At 41.4% G+C, this 17,020-nt stretch overlaps 1 protein-coding gene across 1 annotated transcript; it reads right to left on the reverse strand.

Moving 5' to 3' along the window:
• Positions 1 to 599: 599 nt before the first annotated feature.
• Positions 600 to 12,791, reverse strand: gmps (guanine monophosphate synthase). Its single transcript, XM_073487502.1, has 16 exons — positions 12,644 to 12,791; positions 10,954 to 11,126; positions 10,723 to 10,837; positions 10,180 to 10,277; positions 9,397 to 9,500; positions 8,934 to 9,127; positions 8,032 to 8,197; positions 7,440 to 7,591; positions 7,111 to 7,284; positions 6,022 to 6,127; positions 5,734 to 5,849; positions 4,827 to 4,952; positions 3,699 to 3,814; positions 3,461 to 3,591; positions 2,772 to 2,944; positions 600 to 2,654 (listed from the first exon to the last, which is right to left on the reverse strand). The coding sequence occupies exons 1-16, from the start codon at positions 12,668 to 12,670 to the stop codon at positions 2,553 to 2,555; spliced, it is 2,073 nt and encodes a 690-aa protein (XP_073343603.1). The 5' UTR covers positions 12,671 to 12,791; the 3' UTR covers positions 600 to 2,552.
• Positions 12,792 to 17,020: the final 4,229 nt, after the last annotated feature.

The raw sequence follows: 17,020 nt of genomic DNA on the forward strand, positions 1-17,020 counted from the left end.
ATGATTTTGACTTCTGAATTATTGTACTTACAGCTTTTCCAATATCTTGGGGTGTATAGTGTTTAATTGGTTGGAAAGATATCAGGACAGCTTTCCACTTAGTTATTTTAAAATATATATATAAGAATTTTTGTTTAAAACATTAAAGTTATCCACAGAATGTGATGAAATAACAGTTTTGAAGTTATGTCAAAGACGGCAATGTATTGTGTTGCAGAGATATAACTTGCTACTGGAGTTAGCATGCTAACCAGCTAGCCCCAGGCCTAAAAAAAACTCTCAGCAGTCAAAGCTGCTGTACTAGTGTTGTAAACACCAACACTCCCCCAGTACTCCAGCTAGCTGCATGGCTAACTGAGCTAACAAGCCAACAATAACTACAGTCATGGAAGTATAAACAGAACACAGTTAGCAGCAGTTAGCAGTTACTCTGGCAACATGGACGGAGTATGAATTACATAAGTGTCTAAATCTTACATATTATACCTTTAAGCCAAAAAGTGCACCAAAAAATAACTGTTAAAAAATATTTTTTACAAATGAAGTGGTCAGAAAAGTAAACGATACAGATGACAGATGAGATGATAAGCAGTTCGATATAGAAGTGAGAAGTTTCAACATGGAGATCTTTATTAAAGCTCAGTTTTCCATTGTACAAATGTCATCATAGTTGAAACTGCATGCAGTGGCTTGGTTTGAGGCACGTTACTAAGGAGAATGAGCGTTGAACAAAAACAAAATAAAAAAATAAAACAAAAAAAACATCAGACATTAAATTGCATAACTTAATCTTATTGATATTGCAATTAAACTGAACTACAAAATTATATGTCCATTACTATCAAGCTGTTTTCTAACGGAGACATATGTAACAAAAAAATACCCACGTATAAAAGGCAGAACAGAGGGAGAAACACTAAAAGCAGTTAAGACAAGTTAGGAAAACCATTCATTTTGCATTAGGAGTATTTTGCCACTAAAGTCGAAGGGTTGAACAGAGGACGAGAGGCACAAAGACAAATTCTGGAGGCATGAGAACCTTCACGTCTGGGTGAAATGTCTCTATCGGGGTACAATACACTTTTTAAAACTCAGTTAAACCTGAGAGCACTGTATCCACTGAGGTCTAAATGACATGACTGAAGACTAGAGATTATGAAGTGCTGAATGGTTTGAGAGAACAGAAAAATGAAGCAGTAATGCCTTTCTGAGACACAGTGACCTTTTGTTAAGAGATGGCAACAGACAGCACTCTTACCCTGACCTTTGACACTACAGAGTGGCACACTTAATACAGTGAAGTCCCCGCTCGATGTGTGATTCTATTATGCTGATAAAGCACCGAGGCTTTATGGGTGAAGACGAGACGAAATGTGCAAAAAATGTGCCCCCTGCGCAACAAAAGAGCAGCCGAATAATCATGAAACAGCAATTTACACGATGTGGTTATAAACTCTACGGTACTTATAATTTTTGTTATTAGTTAGTCCTCTTGTCATGTTTATTCTTCATAAAAAGCATACATATTGCAGCATGAGGAGAAACAGTGTTATATCCTCCTTTCTGGAAAAACATCAGAGTCCAGGTCGAGTCACGCACACCAAAGAATTAAACAAAAACAATAGAACAGGCACATACAAAGTTACCCATCATGTTGGCCTCCTGCACAGCTGCACACTAGTCATCATACTGAAGCTAATCTTGGTTTTGACTGCCGTCCACGACGGGTACAGCAGCAAGTCAAGATCAACACATAGTTTGGAGAGGATCGTCAGAGGAGCCCACAATGTTATATATCACCACAGCATATTCTACTTTTGGCAAAAGAAAAAGCTTAAAAATTATTGATTGGTCACATAGGTCGTCTGTTCAGTTTGAGACAGACGGCCGTCTTCATAGCACAGTATACAGGCAGGAAGTGAAATTGAACAAATAGAGAGGATAGTCTTAGGTTGAGAACATTCTGACCTACAACAGTAAGACGAAAACATCCGACAAAAAAGGCAGAAAACAAGTGAAGATTTCCAAACTCTCTTCCTGCTGTTCTATCTCTTCACAACACTACTCGTTTTCATGTTCAGCTATTTCCACAATGCAACCTGAGGCACGACATCAAAGTCCACTTTCTGAACTTTCACAGCTTCTCGCCACTCGCCTTTAAAGGTCGACCTCACAAAAAAGGAAGCAGCAATTCACCTTTTCATTATAGAGAGGAAATACACTGTTGTACATGGATCAAAAACAATATATTATCAATAACCAACATTAATCAATCCCTATCGCCAAAAAATATTAAAACCAGGGAGGAGTCGTGGGGGAGAGCAGAGTAGTAGCGCCTTTGCATGTGCGCCCGTCACAGTACGGTCTGCCTTCCGTGGGAATGTTGAAGAGAGGTGTGGGGGTACAAGAGGGAGGTGGGGGGGAGGAAAGCAGGGAGGGAGGAAGGAGGACAGAAAAGGAGAGGAGTTCACCAGCCCTCTCTGGGATCTGTTGAGCGTGTTTGTGCATTGTGTGTGAGTGCGTGTCCTGTTGTTATGACGTCATGTTGTGTTTTATTCCCACTCTGTGGTGCCAGGTGGTTTGGAGGTCAGATCATACATGACTCTGGAGATGCCCGGGATCTTCTTGATCTCATTCACCATCTTCAGCACCACCTGGAGAAACAGATAAGACAAATAATTCAGAGAGAGAAAAAGACAGAGATGCTCCTGAACTTAGTATCCATGGTAAGATAATACAAAGTTATTTGTGAGGTTGAAATATAGTGTTACCTCCTCTGGGATATGGTTGCCCGGCATGGCAGGGATGCCGGTCATGAAATCACTGGTGATGAAGGTGCGGACCACCACAGAGCGCCGGCAGGACGGCTGCTTTTGGAGTGGGTCACGGTCAAAGTGCAGGGGGGTCAGTATGACGGGCATCTGGCTGATCTTACCGGAATAGCCTGAAAAAAAAAGGAAGAAAAAGTTCTTATTGCTGCTATAAGCAAACATTACAATTCGCTTCACTGTCTGAGAATGTCCATGGCGGATTATGGCGATCTAAAGAAGTTTAAAAAAATTCTTCTTCCCTTCTTTGCATTTAGAGATATTCATGAAGTTTGTCTCATTATATCTGTCTATTGGACAATGCCAAAATGTCTCACGGTCAAGAAACTCCAGACATATTACAGGAGAAATTTCAACTCAGTGGGAAACATTGAAAGAAGTATGTGGTTTGCCTCTGGGGAAATGTTAAATTCCCCATGTGGACGCAAGAATGCAGACCTGTATACTATTCTGGACACGTATGAGGGCATGTTGATGCCAGGTTTTGTAAAAGGACTCAATTACTCTACAGAAACTGTTCTTTGAGATTGTCCTGTGGTTGCATCCTTTTTAGTTTCAGATAAATACTGACCAAGTATAAATCTTCCCCAATAATCTATAATGCTTCAATACATAAAGGTTAACACACTTACCAGACTCTCTGAGGATAGAGTGAGCTACAAAGTCAGCCTGTCTGAGCGTGCTCAGAACGCCTGTGGTCAGGAAGGTCGGGGTGATGTCTGTTGGCGGCTCTTTCACATGGGACCCAAACACATACACAACTCTGGAAAAAGGAGACACGAATGAATAAATGAATGAATGATTGAGTGTCTGCGTGTCCTGCAGATCATTGACAGATGAAGAGTAAAGCTGTGAAGATTTGTGTGTTACCTATTGATGTTATGGCACATGCGAGGGATGAGTCTTGCCAGGAACATGAGAGATTCCCAGTGTGGAGATTCTTTACTTGTGACACTGCACACGTAACTGTAGGACCGGCAGTCACCCTGAGACACAGACAGAAAATAAATTTTTTTAAGCTACTAACAACTTAGACTGAATATTAAGTTTTAGACAGAGCATCAAGTAGAATAAAACAAATCCAAAAATAATAATGTAAACATTTTCTAAAAATAGAGCATCTGTTTTCACTTCCAACAAATTCCCCTTACATAAAAAGCTGCTTGTGTTTGTCTACTGTCTGCCCCACAGTTTGAGGTTTAGGGTTAAATTTAAAAGCTCTGACTTCCAACAGGATGTAATAAGACACACCTACACACAGACACACACAGTCACAGACTGACTGCAGTGTTTTTGTGAGGAAATAAGTCATGACCATCATTCTCTCCAAGTAATGCTGAAGGTCAGTATAAACAACTGGAAAGTGATGTTAACTACTTCTACAGAACACACCCTTCGTATGTGTCAGAGACTAAAATCAGAGGAGCTGAGAATAACAGAAATGTGTCACAATAGTTACAACGGATCCTTCCCATGGCTAGACAGAGACAGAGTCAAAAGTAAAGAACTGAGAAGCTTTGTGTGGGTGGGCGGGTTTCGTGGTTAACCACTAAATTATAGTGGCGACGCAGCGAGACAAACAGGAAAAGTGAGACACTGTTTCAAGATTCCCCTGCTTCTGGATAGTCCTAAACACATTTGAATCCTCCACATACAAGTATATCAAAAAGCACCAAAACAAAAACATTACTGTGTTTGGACTTACCTAGAAAATGACCTCTAAAAATTTGACTTGGGCCTTTAAAAAGCTACATTAGCAGGTCTCCTAAAACTATTTTGACTGCATGCTGATACATTTGGGCTGCAAGTCAGTGAAAGATATAAAATCATTCAACTTGTAAAGACAATCCTACAAGACTTGTATAAATCTTGGAGGAATCATATTGAAATAAGCAAGTTTGTTATTTTAGATTAGGTTTTGTTCACTGATTTAACTGGACAGTGACCAGACACAACAGAAATACAGAGTGATTGATTGGGTTTGATGAACTGGATTACCTGGACGCCGACAGTTTTGATGGGCAGCAGGAAGGCATTGAGTGAATGAAGGCTGGTGATCTGCATGAGCTTCTCTTCCTCCTCGTCTGATATGCATGACTTGACTCTCTGCAGCAAGGCATGGGGCTGGAGAGGAGACAGATACACTTTTAAAAAGGCATATATAAAATTGGAAGTCAAAGGACAGACACCTCAGTTTTACAGGTAAAGCTCTGGCTATGTTATGACTACTTTTAACTCAGACTCACAAGATCTAAAGGGACTTTTTAATATGCCAAACGAGCCACAAAACCCTGATTCACAATGTCAAAGTAGAAATCACCAAAAATATTGACCAAAGAAAAACTAGATGCAAAACCTCTTTCAATCATCTGAATTATTTTGTGCAATGTGGCCAACCAGCCAGCAGAGGCTGCACATTATTAACTCTATAATGAACCTGTCAAGCCAAAAATGTCTTCTCATTTCTTATGTGAACAGAGCTTCAACTGCATGACAAACAGCCAGGACTGACAACTTGTCATCTTCATAGATTTTGTGACTTTTTCTTTATTTTATTTATTTCTTAGTAGTAACGGCCAAAAACTACAGGGAAAATTGCTGAAGGATCAGAGCACAGTAATCATGGAGTCCACACACAGTTCATGCTTTTAATGATCATGTATTTCACAGGTAGTTTGTGATGCTTTGTGGAGCCTCTGAGGGATACAGCAGCTCATCATGTCACACATGAGTAGAAACTTCCACTTCGCGCAGTCCTGCATCTGTCTTGGATTTGTTTGGATCTGCATACTAATATTTGATATCAGGATATTCACAGTGACAGTACTCGCTCAGACGGGTGTTGTCAGTAGGCAGGAATTAAATTAGTACTCAAAAAGACATACAAAGTGGCGTTTGTTCTGACCTTTTTGACGCTCGCAGAGAAGTCTGTGATGATTTTGAGGATGTTGTTCGTTTCAGCAAAGTCCTTACAGACGTAGGGCTCCTCTGCACAAATCACTCTGATGGACAAACCAGGACCTAAAAGAGCACGAGAGAGGACGTGTAATGTGAGGACAGTTTAAAGTCTGTTTGATTGAATAAGTAAATGGGGACACAGAAGAAACAGACACATCAAGAAATGACGCAATGGCAGAAAGAACATCACTAAGCAGTACTTTTGTACATCAGAGACGTGTGTTTATGTACTTGCCAGGGAAAGGGTGTCGGGAGACAATCTCCTCTGGCAGGCCCAGCTCTCTCCCCAGTGCTCTGACTTCATCTTTATGGAAATCTTTCAGCGGTTCGATTACTTTTCCCTGCAGGATCACAAAAGACTGGAATCAGCATTGCAACAGTGAGGGAGTGTGGGGTATGCTTAGGTGTTGCACAGTTGTGCTGAGCACAACAACAGAAACACAGAATGATATTTGAGCACTAAACAGCAAATAATGTGTGAATGTTACAGTGCTCCTTTGAGTGGAGTAATGCTGCTGAAGGAAAAGAGCCTCTTTGGGGGATGAAGGATGATGCAGAAACACATTTTCAATAAAAAGTTAATGATGTTTAGGTGTTTGAGAAACTTGAGACCATCGGCGGATGTTTTACAGTGAGTCAGGAGTGCTGTGTGAGAGCTCTGCTTTTGTGACTTTCATCATCTCTGCTCTAAACTGCAGCAGCAGATGCTCTTTCTACACAGACTGATGCTATTCAGCAGAGGTTAATGTTACTCTTCCATCATGCAGTCCTTCAAAGCATTATGAGATTCACAACAGCACAGTCTGATAATCTGTCTGTGCAAATGGAGAAACAAAGGGTTTGTCTGGTGGAGGCTGAATAAAAACTATAAGCGACTCATGTCATTTGCACAAAGTGTCTGATTTCACCATTTAAGGTACTTGAGTTTCAGACAAACTAAGGTCTTCTCCAAACACTAGTCATGGTTGTCACATCTGTTTTCTCCTATTGTTAATGCTGGGAGGTGGCGTCTTGTTGGCCACAGGGGTTGTGAAAAGTTTTCCAGTGAAGAATCAGTGTGCACCTGTTAGTAAAAGATTCAGATAATTTTGTAACCCGTGCACTTTACTGTCAGATGTCTTGGTGCTATAAAGTCAATAACAAGCCATTTTAAGTTGAATGACAAATAGCACTATGTTCCTCAAGTGTTGAATGTAAGCATTCACAATTATCAAAGGTAAAGCTGATCTATATCTTTACTGGATTCACTGGCCATACTGTGAGGCAGCAGTATGTATCAGGGAAATGAATAATGTTAGTGTTTGTGTGTGTACGTGTAAAGTACCTCATCTCGGAGTTTGCGGATGAGCTCAGTGTCGTTGTGGTGTGTTTTGATAACCTCTGCCTTGCCGCTGGCAAGATGAGAGGCACTCTCAATGAGGTCGGGCCGCAAGGTACCCTGGGCCAAGAAAACCTCTTCTGGCTTCAGATTCATCTCTCCGATCACTTCATTTGCCACCTGTGAGGCAGCACGAGTCAGATACAACAGTTAACCAGTGAATTAAAGACAAACAATAAAGCAAAAGTGCAACAAAGAATTCAGCTGAACCAACAATGTGATACGTGACGATGCACTGCGTAGCAACAAAGGCTGTTGGGTAGACAAGTGCTCACTTTGACAAATGTGTCTCCAATGATTTTCCTTTTCTCCTCTGGGTTGGTAGTCATATTCAAAGTCTTGCTGATGCGTTTTCGTGGCGTCCTGTCCTCGTCAGAGATGGGGAGGGTTGTTGTCCCGTTGTAGAAGGTGTGAGCTGCATTTACCACTGGATAGAGCAACATTTTAGAGGAGAGAGAGGAAGACAAAAGACACAATTAAACAATAATGCTCCCCTCCAAGATCACATCAAAAGACACTTCAGTATTGTGTTATATCCGGACATCAACTTTATTCCAACTTTTTCATTACTGATGAGCCATTTAGTCTATAAAATGCAAAAAAGGAATGAAAATGACCCATCACATGGCTGCATAAAGTGCAATTATAAGTTGAGCTTTTAAATAGTGCTCTCTTATATCACTTCATTACGTGCTTCTATGAGATTACAATTTCTCCAAGAAAAGTTTATCACAAGAACTAACTTTATTAAAATGATCCTCATGATACTATTCTACCGCAAGTAAGTTCATTAAGGTGAAGATTTTTCAGACAGTTATGGCCTTATTCTACCATTCCTACTTTTTTAGTGTATTTTTAACTGCCTACCCTTGAGTTTGATGCCCAGCTTGGTGAGGGCCTCCTCCACACTCTGACTCTCTCGCTTCCTCATGAAGCCGTTATCGATGTGAACTGCTATCACCTGGTCCTGGTTCAGAGCTTTGTTGAGGAGAGCCGTGCAAACTGTTGAGTCCACCCCGCCACTCAGCAGCACCTGAAGAAATTATCAGGAAAAAGTCACAATTGTCCGGAAAGACATTTAAGTAGCCTTAGCTCTCGTCGACTGCATGTCCAATTTCAGTTTGTGTTAGCCTCCCATTATATTTGTCATGTTGTCTTTGGCAGTATTTCGTGTTTTGTGTCCTCGCAGGATGCAAAATATTAAGCACACTCTCAATCAAAACGGAAGAGATGAATGCAGCCTCGACACTTCTTTACTTATAATTGGCTGACTACCAATTCTTGGGACTCACACACACTGATAATACCACAATTGCCAAACAGGAACAAGCTACAACAGAGTAAAAACAGTGAAATATGTATCCTTCAGACTGTAGCAGAGGAAGAAACAGAGTCTGCACGTCGTTCTTTAAATATAAATCCTGTGCTTTGAGTCGGTTTCCTACACTCATTTATCGCCTTCACACTCCCCAGAGATGGAGCCCAGTTTGAAAGCGCTCAGGGAGTCGACTACCTCTTTTCAGATAAAACAGGGTTTAATTTGAGAGTTTAATTGGTTCTACTTAACTTCCCACCACTGCTGCTGTCACCACTTACTGAGCAGCTACCACCACTCTGCAGCCCAGCTTTACACTTTTGGTCAAATTGTGCTGAGAATTTCTTTTTTTTTTTTTTGCCTTGTTTAAAATCGTCTCTCTGCCCTAAAAATGAAACTAACACACACACACACACACACACACACTCATGAATCTTTGTGCAGCTTCACTCACCAGCACTTTAGACTTGTCTACTTTTTCTCTGATCTCGTTGATGCAGGACTGTTGGCGGTTCTGTACGGTGAAGTTACTCGTGCATCCTGCGATCTCGAACAGGAAGGTACGCAGCATCTCCATGCCTCTCTCCGTCAAGTCGACTTCAGGGTGAAACTGCATCCCATACAGCTTCTTCTGTTCGTTGGCAATCCCTTAAGGAGAAAAAACAGATGTGATGAAGGACTCTTCACATTGGGATTTGTCCTCTCAAAACTAGTATAACAAAAACACAAAATTAGGATTTCACATAGATTCTTAAAATACAGATTAAACATTGCACTCAGGGGCTGCGTCAGATGTAAATATGTAGTCTGAGGCTTTTCTTACACAAACAAACATTACAGCTGTTTTTTTAGGACATGCATGACCACAGTCTAATTTTAGATAATCAGGGTCACAGTCTATCCTGCGTGCTGCTCACCGGCAATGATGTTCCCTGATTGGGCCACCACTTTAAAGCCATCAGCCACTTTATCCACACTATCTCCATGGGTCAGCAGGACCAGTTCCTCCTTCTGAAGGCCTCTGATGACACACACACACACACACACACACACGATGTATGGTACAATATCACACATAACAGCTATATGCGTACAGGGCCTGCTTCACTGTGTACATGTGAGCTAAGTGTGAGAGGCAGACAGTAATAAAAGACTGCAGCCATCCATTTTAGACTCCGCAGTATTTGTGTAACAACCAGGGAAAATATGTGACAGCTGGAATGCTCCTGCAGTTTATGTAGTAAATACAGCGCAGGGACAAACCCCGTCGAGCAGCATTTGTAAAACCATTGAGCTTCAGGTAGAGAACGTCATCTAAATGTCTTACAAAGCATAATGAGCTCACTTCTACAGTGTTTCACTGAGGCTTTTCAAGAGATACTGGATGTTCAATTTGAGGCCTTGTAGTCCAGCCGTTAATTGCAGCATACACATCCCGGTCTCCCTCTCCTGAAGCTGCACGCACCGACAAACACCGGCTGACGCTGACCAGTCAAAAAAAATCTTCTCTATTGTCAAGCCCTAGTTTTTCTGTAGAGGGATACTGTCTCCCATCTTCTAATTTTCTCTCTACACTGTATCATGCAAGCAAGTGTAAAGACGTGAAGCATCATAAGCCAAATGAACTAGTGTTAATACTCAGACACATCTATAATAAAATAATAAGACATCAGAGAAGATGTTCTGGCGAGCCATATTACCTGAAGAGAGAACAAGTGTTGTCCAGACCAATACTGAACACTCCATCTTCCCTTACACTCTTTTTGTGTACAGTGCCGCCAAAAACTTTATTCATCATCTGTAAAAAAAAAACACACACACACACACACACACACACACACACACACACAGCAGAGTTAACACTCGGACACAAACACCACATTTTAGTGCGATTCCAAAGATCCTACAGCTGCCTGCTGTTGGAAGAAATGTGCCAAAGAATGGACGGCTGCTGGTTTCAATTTCCAGACTGGCTGGGAAAATTGAGTGAGTGATGCTCTCATCTCCCTCAGCTAGTGACAAAGTGTCCTTGAAGAAGGCGGTGAAGTCCCAGCTGGCCCAGAAGAGCTGAACAGCAGCCTGGAGCCGAGGGATAGTAATGTGTAGCTAGTCCGAGTGCATGTGTTAAACACAATCGTTCCCTTGAACAAAGGCATTGTGGATGAAGGATGGGCTACCTAATCCCTACAAAAGCCTCCCAGCACAGAATTTGATTGTGTGTATGCATGCATGTGCAAACCTACCTGCATCCCATAGCAAATCCCGAGGACAGGCTTTCCTATAGTGAATATGGCGGGGTCGAACCAGGGGGCATCTTCTGCATACACAGAGGCTGGACCGCCTGAAATGATTATTGCCCTAGGAACAGGAAGAGAGAGACAACAGTCAAGTCGAGATGGATTGACAGAACAGTGTAATAACAAGGCTATAAGGACAAAAACAATCATCGCTGGTTAAATGCTTGTCATGCTTACCTGTAGCCCTGCTCTCTGAGAGCAAAGGCTGGGGTCTCTAAGGGGAGGATCTCAGAGCGTACGCACAGCTCTCGCACCCGCCTGTCAATCACCTTGCCATACTGGGCCCCAGCATCCAGGATCGCCACCGCCCCCTCACATGACCCATTCTGCTCTGCACTGCTGATCTCCAGCTGTGGAAACACACATTCAGAAAAACACACATTGTCTTGTTGAAAGTGCTTGCATAGTTTGTGCTGATCTGTGCGGATGGAAAAACCCACATCCACACGAGTGTTTGCTACGTGACGAGCACGCAAATAGATACAGTCTTAGTGCTGCATTTATTGTGGATATTTTGGTTGTGGTTCTGGCGAGGGGTGGTGTAAAGTAACCCACTCCTCCTAGACTTGACTACGACCTGCCCGTGCAAAATGTGATTCAATCAGGGCTAACAAAATTATGGACATGTGAGCTCCAATACAGACGGTCATTCTCGTGAAACGTGCTGTAACCATTCAGCCCATCAGCAGAATCACATGAAACCCACAAGTAAGTTAAAGATTATTAGTGCGAAGGACCTTGGATCTTTTTTCAAGCTTGCTCAAACTCTAGTAGGATACTCTGTTTCCACCCAACGTTTTGGCTCAACTCTGTATGCCTGGGTGTTATTTTTATAAACATATGTGCAGATCAAACTCTGGGAAACGAAACTCAGCACAAGGAGAAGAGAGAAGGCAGATCACTGACATCTCAATATTCTCCATAAACAACAAAACTGGGTAGATGAGAAACATGATCCCACGTGGTTAGTAGAAACACTTCCGCCGTAGATGTGTCTAAAAAAACAACTTGCACTGAGCATGCTACCCATCACCTCTGATTTGTTATCTACAAAAGTACACTGATGTGCTATCGTTAAAACGATCGCAGCAGCTCCAGCAGTATATTCACAAGAAAAACAGTCCACAGTATAACAGCAAACTTTACCAAATCAGCTGGAAACAGAGCAGCAGCGGCTCCAGTTGTCAGACCGGTAACCGCAAGTTGGCTCATCCTAGCTTAGATGTTAGCAAACCTGTCAGTTAACGCAACGTTAGCTTCAAGTGAGTGACAGCAGGCGTGTGAAATAAATTAGTTTGCCACAAGCTCAATGTCACTTTACAAAATGAACGCCAGAGCTAACACAATACAATACTTTTGGTTAGCAGCACAGAACATTACACATTCTGGCTGCCCGGCTAAAGCTAGCTGACGAATTACCTATGTAGCATGCTAGCTTACAGACAGTATAAACAGCAGCTAGTAATCAGCGTTAGCATTCGGCTGGCTAAGTTAGCGGGGCTATGCTAAAACCCACGCGGTGCTTGGTGGGGGAGAATCCATCATAAGAAGGCAGCCACGCTTATTGGCTAAATATGATAAAGATGTTACTTATGCTACACATCATAGATACATCCTGTGCGGCTCGTTAGCAGCTACGAGCAACATGTTAATGTAACACTGCAACAGGCACACATACAACAGCGTACTCAATGCTCGCCAGTAAACTGCTGGTATCGTTACATGCTCTCTAACTTTCCCCCCCGAGGTACACACAGGCCGTAATTAACCGGGGGGGGAGGGGGGCTACACCAGCAACCGGGGTCCTAACACCGAGTCAAGCGGGCTACCCAGCAGCGGAGGAGCGGGTCCTCCCCGCTCCACTGACCTTGCTGTCTCCGTTGCACAGAGCCATGGAGGACTGCCGTGTTGTGGAATGAGCTCTCCCCTTCGCCTCGGTGTCCCAGGTCTCACACAGAGGGAGCTACTGGTTAGCTCCTGGCTCAGCACGCCGACTACTGTTTCAACAGCAGATTGGGTTGTTGGTTTGAAGATGGGCTGTCACAGTCTCCCCTCCTCCGTCTGGGGTATAACTTTCACACAGGGAACAGACTCAATAAATGTGTCTGTGTGTGGAGGGTGGAGCACAAAGTTGAATCCAAAAAAAAAAAATGAGAGTGGCCTCACGGGGGCTGGACTTAAGACTAGTCCGAGGAGAAATGATGGGTTGACACCGGCTGCTTATTTTATATTCACATGAGAGGGTGTCTAAAGCAAAATAAGAATTGAATGTGTTTTTAATTTGTCCCGAGTGACATTTTGTATCATACATTTTGTATTGTAGGATCAATATTTATAATGATATACAACAATTTATGGAAAATAATTAGAAAAAATCAAAAATTAACATTTAACAGACCATATGATTTATTGCAACGATGCAGGCAATGACCTGATAAACAGGAGGTATTAAAGAGATAAATCTAGTCTTGAGGTGTATGATGTTATATCACCGAGCCCTAGTGATGGAATGTAACTAACAAGCTCATAATTTTAATATTTACAATTTTAATTTCTTCCATAACTTAATAAACAAGCTGTTCTCAGAGGAAAAAAAGGTCCCCACAACACTGTTTGAAGCTAGAAAGGTGGCAGGGTCCGCCACATATAAACCAAGTAAAACAGTGTGTAGTTGTGTTGTCCTTTAAGGTCACTATGTTTATTCAGGCATGATAATTAAGAGTTTGTTTATTTAATTTAGAGATCTCTCCTTCTGATTAAAATGTCCTCCCTAAAACTACATTGTGCACCTTTTGAGTACATTTTTTAGGTACTTGTACTTTACTTGAGTAATTTTATGGTACGTTATACTTCCACTCAAATAATGTACTTTTTACTCACTACTTCAATTTAATAACTTCAGGTGCTTTTCATATTACATGCTGCATCAGAACTTAAGTACATTTAATATCAGATACTTTAAGACTTTGACTCAAGTCCTTCTTGTACGAGTGACTTTCACTTTTACCAAAGTAATATTTGAACGGTATGACTTTTGGGTACTTTATCCAACACTGCTGCACACTGTAAAAAAGTCCAATGATGAAGAAGGCCCAGCTGATATACAATCTGTAAATACAATGAATACTACAGAGCGTCGTACCTCAGACTCTGTCAGGCAGCAAGTATGTGAGAAGGGGCCTCTGTACTTTAACACATCTACTCTACTGTATGTTCCACGTGGGCCACTATACATTGAGGACTTTTATTTTTTCCACGTGTTTTTCCCAACATATTTTTGTTTTTTTTATATAATGTTGCTGCAGTCTCAATATTTTCTTGACATAAAAAGTTTAGTACATGCTTCAACCTTGAAATCCCCGAAAGTTAAAGAGGACTGTCACAACAGAGACTCAGTAAGTCAGATGTCAAATTTCACTGTGTGCTGAACAAGTTTGATGTTCTTAGTTTTAATCAGTAAATGTTTGAAACTTGTTCATCAGTCTGGGAATGGATAGTGAAAAGTAGGTAAAAAATTACCTTTTTCAAAGCGGGATTTGGACCAGTCACACACAGTTTATTAGATCATTAAGTGCTTCATAGCAATAACTGCTGTAACAAAGCCATCGTTGATGTTAATAGCTCCGGCTGTGCGGTCCATGCTATGACAAATCAAACTGTTTGCTGTGAACACAATTCTCATGTATTTAGTAAAAATAAAGAAACAGGACTGCTCTGATGTTAGCAAGGCTTTCAAGGCTAGATGACTCTTTTCTAACATTTATTGAGAGAGGGCTTGACCAGAAACACTGGGAGAGGATAGTCAGACGTGACAATACCAGCACCATCCTGTGGAAAATGTAATGAATAACACTTTACAAAACAGACAATCATTACCATGATGGTAAGAATGGGAGCAAAATACTCATTTCTGATTCTGATTGGCTGGTAGGTGTCCATTAAAACCAGTCAAAATGTAACCATTGTCCTAAACCAGTGCACAAAGAACATTTATCTACCCATAGCAGCAGTACTTCCTGTTCAGTTCGAACAGACTGAAACATTAGTGTGGCTGGATTAATCCAGTTCCTGTTGACTTTTGGCCCCTATCAACCCTCTGTTTATGGTATTTAATTTAACGAATATGAACCATGTATATTTTGAAACGAAGCCCCGCTATAACACAGACAGACAAGGCAAGTGATAATGCAGGCCCCCGTAATAAAATGTATGATTGTGCTTTTACTGGTGACTATTCAGATACAGATTTGCAATTAATCAGATTACAACAAACTAACTGAGATGTAAGTACAGGGTCTTCTGGGGACCAAAGCAGTTGCCCACTTTTCCCAGCTGGTAATTCAGCCTTGAGAATAAGTTAAATAAATTAAAAAACGTAAGTTAATCCTAATAAGTTCAATAGTATCCTCTGTTCTGAAATAGAGAAACATTAAGCTTTATTATTTTCCTAAATTGGGACACTTTGTCACTTACATTTATCGTCTTGCATGGTTACAACTGCAGCTTCACAGTGCTCCTGCTATCACATGCTGATCAACCCAAATATGCCTGTGTGTTGTCACATGCCATCAGTGTGGATAAATGGCTTCACATGCACTTATAAGCAACCACAAGGCAGAGCGTGCCGTTATTCATTACCTCTTGATAAAATGTAGTGTAATGTGTGCGTCATGACCCTTTCCCAAGGATCTTGAGAAGGTTTCTGCAGGGTTTTCAAAGATATGTTAGTTAGTCACAAACTAACACCTTCAAGGCACAAGTCACGCTTTAGTGCTTCACTACTCTGAATCAGGATATATAGAAAAAAATATATCCTATAACACTAGAACCAAATAGGTCTATTTCCAGTATTGATACATATCATTTCTGTGTAAGCAGGTAAAGGGCTTTTGTCGCGCCAATCACATTTGACAAGGAAGTCGAACTGGTACTTGTAGTCTTTAGCTGGAAATCTCAGGTTTCTGATATCATTCCTGTATTAGTTTGCACAACTCGATTGTTTTATAATGACTCATGATTAAAAAAAGCACAAGACGTGATCACAGTCATAGACTTTAAAGGTGCTATACACAGCATTCAGCGACATCTATAGCAATTTCAACAAAACAAATTCATAATGTCTGTAACAACTAGTTAACTAACATGCCTACACTAGCCTGTAAGGTTATGTACCTATCAAGTTACTTGCTCGTTGAGATGAGGAAAAACCAGCTCAGAGTCAAGTTGGAGGCCTTTAGCAGCTTGTAGCACATAACTCACATGCACTAACATGCACGTGCGGCCAGCTACCAAGACAAAGAAGAGAGACGCTTGGATCAGAACACACACAAAGGATGTGTGACTTTATTCTCTGACAGGATGCCATTACTCCACTACACCTTTATAGAGCAAATAGTTGTGTGCTGGTTGAATAATGCTATAAATCTCATCTGATGAACCTTTCAATGATAGAAGAAGAAGAAGAAGAAGGCATACTTTATTAATGGGGAAATTGGAAAATGTTATTTTTTTACACACACGCACAACAGGGACCTAGACACATGCATTAATGTATGGAGAAGTGTCAGAGCAAGGGAGCTCCGAGCAGTTGGGGATTCGGGGCCTTGCTCAAGGGCACCCCGGCAGTGCCAAGGAGATGATTTAGCACCTCTCCAGCTTCCAGTCCACGCTCCGTACTGTCTGGCCTGAGTGGGTCTTGAGCCAGCTACGCTCCTGTCTCCAAGACAAGGCCCCACTGTCAAGCTACTGCCATCCCAAATAATGAATAAATAATAACAGACAGACAGATAGATAGATAGATAGATAGATAGATAGATAGATAGATAGATAGATAGATAGATAGATAGATCTAGTCCTATTTTCAAGTACCATCATACCATACCAATGAAAAGATGCAGTGTATCAGTATATCTGTGAAGTCATGACACTGTTTTAATTGAGCTGGTTAATTGGGCGTTACCTGGAACTGATGTTATTATTGGTGTAATATTTCCAGCCCCTAAGGAAACAGCCTCCATTAATCATGACCCAAAGGATCATCATCACTTGTCACTTATTTATTTGTGTGTGTGTGTGTGTGTGTGTGTGTGTGTGTGTGTGTGTGTGTGTCACGCGCGTGTGTTTGCATGTGAGGACAGCCCACTGCTGTTGTGTGGACATCTGACTTACTTGTGAGGACATTTTTGTCCAGGTCTGAAAATGTGTGATATGGGCTTAAAAGTGCATTTTCTTGAATGTATTTTAT

This window comes from Pagrus major, chromosome 2, assembly GCF_040436345.1.
Source record: "Pagrus major chromosome 2, Pma_NU_1.0".
Lineage (NCBI taxonomy): Eukaryota > Metazoa > Chordata > Actinopteri > Spariformes > Sparidae > Pagrus > Pagrus major.